The sequence below is a fragment of the Pinus tabuliformis genome, chromosome 5_2, assembly GCF_031772625.1.
Source record: "Pinus tabuliformis cultivar Carrire ecotype Pingquan chromosome 5_2, CPIR1, whole genome shotgun sequence".
Classification (NCBI taxonomy): domain Eukaryota; kingdom Viridiplantae; phylum Streptophyta; class Pinopsida; order Pinales; family Pinaceae; genus Pinus; species Pinus tabuliformis.
This window is the reverse complement of record NC_142306.1, coordinates 717972867-717982002: the sequence shown is the minus strand read 5'-3', so window position 1 is coordinate 717982002 and position 9136 is coordinate 717972867. Positions and strand designations below refer to the sequence as shown.

General features: G+C 35.0%; 2 protein-coding genes across 2 annotated transcripts; both read right to left on the bottom strand.

Annotated features, from left to right (window-relative positions):
- Positions 1-4869: 4869 nt before the first annotated feature.
- LOC149161204 (protein DETOXIFICATION 27-like) lies at positions 4870-6174 on the bottom strand. Its single transcript, XM_089434805.1, has 4 exons — positions 5918-6174; positions 5732-5818; positions 5583-5639; positions 4870-5447 (listed from the first exon to the last, which is right to left on the bottom strand). Exons 1-4 carry the CDS (start codon positions 6172-6174, stop codon positions 5129-5131), a joined length of 720 nt encoding a protein of 239 aa, XP_089290931.1. The 3' UTR covers positions 4870-5128.
- On the bottom strand, positions 6091-7543 carry LOC149161203 (protein DETOXIFICATION 27-like). The gene is made up of 3 exons (XM_089435496.1): positions 7438-7543; positions 7064-7302; positions 6091-6392 (listed from the first exon to the last, which is right to left on the bottom strand). The coding sequence occupies exons 1-3, from the start codon at positions 7491-7493 to the stop codon at positions 6316-6318; spliced, it is 372 nt and encodes a 123-aa protein (XP_089291622.1). The 5' UTR covers positions 7494-7543; the 3' UTR covers positions 6091-6315.
- Between the last annotated feature and the right edge of the window lie 1593 nt (positions 7544-9136).

Genomic DNA, 9136 nt, shown 5'->3' with positions numbered 1-9136 from the left:
ATTTAAAGCATCTAGCATAGTGAATTATAAATGAAGGAATTCAACTATATTTAGATATCAACTATATTTGTAGGTTGAATGAAATTTGATATGCAATAGAAAAATTAGAGTAATATAATAGAAGGTTGGTGGGCCCATAACCCATAGTTTCCATTAAAAAAAATTGGCTTTTATACATTTAGTTGCAATGTATACTTTGCTATAGATTTTTTTACTTATTAATTATGTGTATCTACCAAGTGAGCTTATAATGAGAACCACTTACTAGCATGGCTTATAAAGGCATTAACATATAGGCACTAACATATGGTGCAAGACAAGTGTTATAGATGCCCTGAAAAGGGTTTTAAAAAAAATGAAAACAATCAAATTAAAGTCATACTTCAAATTTAAATATTTTGGTCCACAAGACATAGAGTAGTCAGTTATAAAGGTTAAGGTTATTGTTAAGAAATTCCTTGTGTGAGAGAGAATATGTTCCAAGTGCAGACAAACCATTGTGAAATTTTTCATCAAATATTATGGAATTTTCTTATAAAATGTATTTGTCGTGAACATTATTTTTGTAATCACACCTTTTGTGCAAAATCTTGTTGCAAGAGTTCCAATCCCTGAATGAAGGCATCCCAACGAAGCAAAAACATTACAAGACATATTTTACTAAAATGCAAAGCATTCAGAGTGAAATTAGAAAACAAAATCATATGACTACTTGTACATTAGGGGAATTATGCCTAGGGTGAATCTGAGTCCTAGCAAGTGATGAAATGTGGGAATGACAAGACTACCATGCTCAGAAACTCTTGTGTTCCCCAAAGTCCTGCGAATTCTACTCTTCTCTCAAACTTGTGTAGTATATGAGTTTATGGAAATTACTTGGATATATCAGCTTCTGGAAATCTTGATTCTAGTATTATAAAATACATACTTGCAAATTTGTTGTATAACTCATCCAATATCAATATCAGTCTCTCGAAATCCTATCGTATACCTCATCCAATATCAATATCAGTCTCTCGAAATCCTGTTGTATACCTCATCCAATATCAATATCAGTCTCTCGAAATCCTGTTGTATACCTCGTCCAATATCAATATCAGTCTCTCGAAATCCTGATTATTAGTATCAGTTTCGACATCAGTTTCTGGAAATCCTGATTTTAATTTTATAAAATACATAATCACAAAATTGTTGGATGCCTCAATCAATATCAACATCGGTTTTTAGATGTCTCAATCAATATCACCGTCCACTTTCCATTTTGTAGGTTTTTCTTCGCCTGCCTCTCATCCATTCAATGAACGAATATATAGAGGAAAACAATTCGTCTATCTTTTTTTTTCCTGGCCTTGAGAATTTTTTTCCCACTCCATTTGATATAGGAAAAAATAGTTTATGAAGTTTTTCCCCAAATTTTCCATTCCTTCAGTGTATCTTTACACCTTTAAAAACAATTACTAGTTTAATTATCTGCAATTTAAATATGCCATTCTTCTATCATGTGTGGTGTCAGTGAAATTGTTTATGAATGATGTTACCTGTGGAAAGCTTTGAATCTCACACCTTTGACCCACTCAAAAAGAGAAAGGAAAGACAATACACTTGCCCTAAGCTTTCTTTGAATCTGACACCATTGACCCTCTCAAAAGGAGGAGGGAAAGACAATACACTTGCCCTAGGCTTTCGTGTATTTTAATACAAACAATCTCGGAGTTAGAAATATCTGGTCCACTAATCAGTAATGAGTAGAGTATTGATATTGATATAGTACCGGTGAGATTAATATTATCCAGAATTTGAAGTCTTTGAAATGGTGAGATTTATTTTTCTTAAATTATATTTAGAATTTAGATATGTATTTGAATTTGAATTTAGTATTTTGTTATAAAAACTAATTCATATAAATTAAGTCTAATATTTTTTTTTGTTAGTTTAAATTTTATTCTGAATTTTATAAATCTAATTTAATTTTAAAGTAAAATATATTTATTTTTATTTTTGAAAATTAAAATATTTTAAAATAAAGGAAATTAATGTTTTTAAATTGTATGAAAATTTATTATAGTTTATTTGTTAAATGGAGGTCAATTTATCATTATTATTCAAGGAAAACCAAAGTCACATAAAATTATCCACTCTGAGGTTGAATTATCTTTATTGATCCATAAAGAAAAAACTTTCATTCCAATAAGATGTATTAGGTCTTGATCATTAACCTATCTTTTTAAATCCAAAAAATAAATGTTAACTAAACACAAACCATTTTAACCAAAAAAAAATAAAAAAATCAATCAAATTATTAACCTACCATTTAAAAAAAATTCAATTTATTTGTTAACTTCCATCCAAATATGTGCATACATGGGCACATGTATAGACATAAAAAAAGCATATTAAATTATTTTTTTAAAATTCCATGTGCATTTATTCACCCGTGTATATCGGCATAAAAAGTCATATTAGATTGAGTGGAAATTAATTTGCTATTAACCTACCATTTAAAAAAATTAAATTTATTTGTTAACTTCCATCCAAATATGTGCATACATGGGCACATGTATATAGGCATAAAAAAATCATTTTAAATTATTATTTTTAAATTCCATGTGCATTTATTCACCCGTGTATATTGGCATAAAAAGTCATATTAGATTAAGTGGAAATTAATTGGCAGGTGGAATATAAATATTTTCCTCCCACCCTAAGGACAGACATTCAAAATCTAAAAAGAAAAGTTTAGGCCAAGTCAAACCTACATTGATTGTCCACATGGGGTAGCTCAAGCGGCAAGGGCCGTGGAAATGAAGTCTCACCGAACCGGAGATCTTGGGTTCAAATCTTGGGCTACCCTTCCCCCGTAGAGGGGTTCATAATGGACATGTAAATCGGAGAGTCCCACCCCAGCCTACAAAAAAAAAACCTACATTGATTGTCATGGTTTTCATTTAATGCCGAATAACTAATGGGCAAAATTTTCAATACAATGCTGCCGCATCCAATTTAATGTGTCGCAACGACTCAGCGAGTTTGGTAATTAATTACGCCCTAAGGCGTTTCCATCTGAAATCAACTCCCTTAAACGCCTTTCTGTCTTAATGTTAACCGTCAGATCTATTGTTAGACGATTCAACCATTATCTGCCGTCCAATTATCCGCCCGTATGTCTACCCACTTGGTCTGTCGTGCACACACAAATAGCCAGTTTGTTACAGAGGAGGGCCGGGGCAAATGCCTTTGCACAGGATTTATCGACGCAGTGGCAGGGAAAAGCACGAAGCCAGGGTTTGAGATACGATGAAGAAAATTCCGATCCGGCCGATGGATTGAAGGTTTGAGTCCATGGGACTCTCAACTTTCTCATCTCACCCCAGCAGCCATCGCAGCTGCAATTGGACACAGAGCAATTCTCTTGGTTTAGGGTTTCCAGCTTTGACTAGGTCTTCAATTCGGGACAGTTTGGTACCAAATCTAGGCGGAACCGACATTTTTACATCCGGGGTCGAGCTTCACTGCCTTACCAAGCAGGCATGATCGAATTTCCGAGGGCATTTGCAGTAAATTGAGCTCACTTTCGACCAGTTTTATCCAAAGATTGTAGTGTTTAAGCTATGCAGACTCCAGGCGGTTCCGTTCCTCAGCCGGAGGCTATATTGGAATGGTTACAGCAGGAAATGGGGTACAGACCGCATGGCCGATATTTATCTTCCAACAAACCCCTGCCATCGCCGGAAAATCTGAAGAAAATATGCAGGGGAAATATGTTACCCGTTTGGAATTTCCTATTGCAGAGAGTAAGGTCCGAGAAAACAGTGGAGAAAATTAAGAGAAACATTCTCGTGCACGACAGCCCTAGCATCGCAGTCGGTCTCCAAGAAGGAGCCGAGGCAGCAGCAAAAAACTTAAATGTGAAGGAGGAGGAAGTTAAAGGCAAAAGCAGGAAGAGATATGACGAAAGAAGCAAAGGAAAGGTGGCCGAGGTTGCCAAAGCTAAAGAGCCTCTGGAAAAAGGACACGCTTCTGAAGCCTATGAGACCTGAGAGAGGGCTCTGAGAGAACGAGGTGCAACTGAGAAAGAGGTAGAAAGACTACGCCACGTCCTTTAGCGGCAGAGGAAGGAATTGAAGGGACAGATGCTTGAAGCTTCCAGGGAAGAAGCTGAACGCAAAAGAATGATCTATGAGAAATCAAATTATAGGTACAGATTTAAAATTTATTGTGTTGTTGATTCATTTCTAAAATCAGACGAGGTTTCGTTACCTTGTTCTATGAGAACATTATATTATTCAAGTTAGTTTCTTGGTTAATTTCTGTCACTTCTGAAAAGTCCCTGTATCAAATTAGTTTTGTGGATCTTGCAGCTTGTTTACATTAAGCTATTCTATTAAATATTAGGAATATCCTGGTTTCGAATATGCTAATTAATGCGATATGTTCAGAAGGGCCTTGACACTATGATCTTTTTAAGCTCCAATGAAGTAGTAACAGCCAATGTTGATCCACGCAACATAAGATTGCCACCTTGATCCAACAGCTACCCCTGAAAACCGTTTCAAACCAGAAATGCACATTCAGTCTTAACCTCTAATTTACTTGCTATTGGTCCATATCATTAAATATTCCAAATATCATATATTAATTTTAACCTGATCATTTAAATGATCAGAATTTTGCATCTGTTTTTGTTTTTTATTTTAGTTTTTCCCCTTCTGAGCTTAATAGACGCAGGATTAATTTTTTTCCAGGTCTAAGCTTAATAGATCCCAGATTAAATTTATATTTGTTAATAGATTTGATGGCATACTTTTACATCAATGCACCAAAAGAATGGAGCTTCTTTCGGATGTAAGAGATTTTCAACTTTTCATTGAGTTTGACAGAGTTCTGTCCGATCAGTTTTATTCTCACAACTTTTAATTTTTTAAGTATTCAGAAGTTTGCATTTGATTTATTTGATCCCTTTCTGAACTTAAACCTTTGGTGATGAAACGATTCTTTATTAGGAACTATAATGACATCCAGGCATGTTTACATTATTGCACCAAACAGAATAAGTGTGGTCTTAAATGGAAGAGATTTCAACTTTTCATTAAGTTGGATATAAATAAATTCTAGTAGATCAATTTTAACCTCAAATCTCACATATCAATTTTAATCTCCTACTCTGAAAAATTGGCAAAGTGGAGTCAACGAGAAAAGCAAGTGCATTGCCTGAAAGTACTGGCTGAACACTGTTGAAGAGAATAGTAAACGCCAACAAAATCGCCATTCTAGAAACCGTGTCTCTGATGACAGAACTGCTTGTGAACAACAGAGCAAAATCCTGGCGGAATACCACAATGAGAACCCAAAATACAACACCTATTGCACTTGATGTAGTTGCAGAGACAATTATTGCAAATTTGGCTCCCCTCCCATTTCCAGCTCCTAGCTCATTGGCAATCCTCACTCTGCAAGAATCAACTTCAAATTACACCTAAGTCTAAATTAAATAGATAATACTATAACAGACAAAAAGAAACCCATTCAAATTCTTAAAATAAGGACATTAGGTGCCATCCAAAATAATAGTACACTGAGCATACCCAACTGCAACAAAGAATCCAAGGGGTATCATCATCTCCCAGCCATTGATGTTCATGCTGAAAGGAACGAAGTTCAAGTCTCAAAATATTAGAATGCGAATTTAATTACCATGCATCATTCTAATAAGAAACAGAGAAGCAGGTTTTACCAGATAGAAAGGGAATCCACTACAACTTGAGGATCTGTTAGTTTCCCTGTGAGGAGGACCAGCACCCTGTAATACCAATTCTCTAAACTGAATATAAAACAAATAATGTCAGCTCCTTTTGCACTGAAATTAGAATCAATCAAATAGGAATCATTTCAAGAGTGAGTTGTGGTGTGTTCAACTAACCATAGAATCACACCAGATGCGACAGAGAGCTTGAGAAAAGGCCACAAGTCTCTGAATGCTTTTCTGGAAAGCCCAGTCCACGTATGGGGACAACCTCCACAAGTAACATAAAGAAATTGACCAATTGCAGGCACCCACCACGCTAAATCCAATGTAATGGTTGCTCCCGCAAGTCCCATTTCCAATTTAACGATAAAAAGCCAGGTTAGGACAATATGAAGCACCAATGAAGCTACAGAAAGCCAGGCAATGACCATGTTTTTCAACTGTGACTGCAGGTATCTCTGAATCGGAAACATAAATACAAATGCAAAGTGATGAGGAATGAACCAGATTGAAACTGATCCGGATAGTTCAGCAATATCATCTGGCTGAAGGGCCTTGACACTATGATCTTTTTAAGCTCCAATGAAGTAGTAACAGCCAATGTTGATCCACGCAACATAAGATTGCCACCCTGATCCAACAGCTACCCCTGAAAACCGTTTCAAACCAGAAATGCACATTCAGTCTTAACCTCTAATTTACTTTCTATTGGTCCATATCATTAAATATTCCAAATCTCATATATTAATTTTAGCCTGATCATTTAAATGATCAGAAGTTTGCATCTGTTTTTGTTTTTTATTTTAGTTTTTCCCCTTCTGAGCTTAATAGACGCAGGATTAATTTTTTTCCAGGTCTAAGCTTAATAGATCCCAGATTAAATTTATATTTGTTAATAGATTTGATGGCATACTTTTACATGAATGCACCAAAAGAATGGAGCTTCTTTCGGATGTAAGAGATTTTCAACTTTTCATTGAGTTTGACAGAGTTCTGTCCGATCAGTTTTATTCTCACAACTTTTAATTTTTTAAGTATTCAGAAGTTTGCATTTGATTTATTTGATCCCTTTCTGAACTTAAACCTTTGGTGATGAAACGGTTCTTTATTAGGAACTATAATGACATCCAGGCATGTTTACATTATTGCACCAAACAGAATAAGTGTGGTCTTAAATGGAAGAGATTTCAACTTTTCATTAAGTTGGATATAAATAAATTCTAGTAGATCAATTTTAACCTCAAATCTCACATATCAATTTTAATCTCCTACTCTGAAAAATTGGCAAAGTGGAGTCAACGAGAAAAGCAATTGCATTGCCTGAAAGTACTGGCTGAACACTGTTGAAGAGAATAGTAAACGCCAACAAAATCGCCATTCTAGAAACCGTGTCTCTGATGACAGAACCGCTTGTGAACAACAGAGCAAAATCCTGGCGGAATACCACAATGAGAACCCAAAATACAACACCTATTGCACTTGATGTAGTTGCAGAGACAATTATTGCAAATTTGGCTCCCCTGCCATTTCCAGCTCCTAGCTCATTGGCAATCCTCACTCTGCAAGAATCAACTTCAAATTACACCTAAGTCTAAATTAAATAGATAATACTATAACAGACAAAAAGAAACCCATTCAAATTCTTAAAAAAAGGACATTAGGTGCCATCCAAAATAATAGTACACTGAGCATACCCAACTGCAACAAAGAATCCAAGGGGTATCATCATCTCCCAGCCATTGATGTTCATGCTGAAAGGAACGAAGTTCAAGTCTCAAAATATTAGAATGTGAATTTAATTATCATGCATCATTCTAATAACATAACCTGAGTTATTCTTGCATGTTAACGTTTGTGTTTTTATGGTTTGTACATTTGAAGCAAGCAGGAGGTGTTTCTAATTGCGAGTGTAGACCTCTATTCAGTGTTAAGTGATTGTGGACTTGCCCAGCACTGTCATCACATGATAACTATTTTTGTTTCTAATAAAATTTATATGCTAAATATGTTTGATCTAACCCCTTATTGTTATGACTCTCACCTCTGCTTACTTGGTGTGACTCTCACCATTGTTGTCACTTATAGCACATGGTTATTGCTACAACTTGCTCAATACTGTTGTTGCAACTCTAAGAAGGGTGTTGTAACTTTGCGTCAATTATAACAATTCATTAGTTAACCAAACAATTGTCATATGTGAATCACTCATATAGTCAAACAATTGATCTACTCATGAAGGAAAATGAAAAAGGTGAATAGGTGCTTAGAAAAAATTAATGACTAAGCCACAATTCGTCATATAGCTGATTAGGTTACTGTGCACCCAAATTTCTCTATCTTTTGGAAAGTTGATGTAACAAGATGGAACAATATGATTCTCATAGTTGTTCATCAACTGATTTGATTAATTTAGATACTTCCATCATTTTTACAAACACATATAAAAACACATGCTCTCTTTAAGTTGGGCAGTAGTAAAAAAATAGGTTAGCTAGGTGATTGATAAAAATCATAACTATGTTCTTTATTGTATTTCTAGTTTCTAGCAATGTAAAGTTCTTATTCATTCTAATTCAATCAATAGCATGCTAAGTATAGAGTTCCTTACTGCTAGTGCCTCGTATAAGGAGGTAGGACCCCTTCCTTAGCAAGGTATTGTTTGTACTTTATAGAGTAGTTGTAGTATCATACTTTATTTCCAGCAATTCTTCTCGCACTTAACTGCAACTGTTATATTTCCTTTACTGCAACTTTCAAGATCAATTGTTCTAACTCTAATAGTTTTTGAAATATTTCTCTGGTTTGGTTGGCTCTAGCATCATAACCTGACCATGAAACTTTTACTAACATAAACAGAGTCAAGACAGAACTGCAAGATAATCTACGCATTTGAACAATAGCTATTGCAACTTTAATATTGTCAACTCCTTAACTGCCTTCTTGTCGCAACATGCTGAGTTATTCTTGCATGTTAAAGTTTGTGTTTTTATGGTTTGTACATTTGAAGTGAGCAGGAGGTGTTTCTAATTGCAAGTGTAGACCTCTATTCAGTGTTAAGTGATTGTGGACTTGCCCAGCACTATCATCACATGATAACTATTTTTGTTTCTAATAAAATTTATATGCTAAATATGTTCGATCTAACCCCTTATTGTTATGACTCTCGCCTCTGCTTACTTGGTGTGACTCTCACCATTGTTGTGACTTATAGCACATGGTTATTGCTACAACTTGCTCAATACTGTTGTTGCAACTCTAAGAAGCGTGTTGTAACTTTGCGTCAATTATAACAATTCATTAGTTAACGAAACAATTGTCATATGTGAATCACTCATATAGTCAAACAATTGATCTACTCATGAAGGAAAATGAAAAAGGTGAATAGGTGCTTAG

What these genes read in the sequence shown, in the direction of transcription:
- LOC149161204 (XM_089434805.1), bottom strand. Translation starts at nt 6,174, where the DNA reads ATGGTCATTGCCTGGCTTTCTGTAGCTTCATTGGTGCTTCATATTGTC. An exon ending in GCATCTGGTGTGATTCTATG is followed by an intron (nt 5,819 to 5,917) that starts GTTAGTTGAACA and finishes TTTTATATTCAG; the next exon opens with TTTAGAGAATTGGTATTACA. An exon ending in GGATTCTTTGTTGCAGTTGG is followed by an intron (nt 5,448 to 5,582) that starts GTATGCTCAGTG and finishes TGATTCTTGCAG; the next exon opens with AGTGAGGATTGCCAATGAGC.
- LOC149161203 (XM_089435496.1), bottom strand. Translation starts at nt 7,493, where the DNA reads ATGAACATCAATGGCTGGGAGATGATGATACCCCTTGGATTCTTTGTT. An exon ending in GGATTCTTTGTTGCAGTTGG is followed by an intron (nt 7,303 to 7,437) that starts GTATGCTCAGTG and finishes TGATTCTTGCAG; the next exon opens with AGTGAGGATTGCCAATGAGC. An exon ending in TGTTCAGCCAGTACTTTCAG is followed by an intron (nt 6,393 to 7,063) that starts GCAATGCAATTG and finishes AACGGTTTTCAG; the next exon opens with GGGTAGCTGTTGGATCAGGG.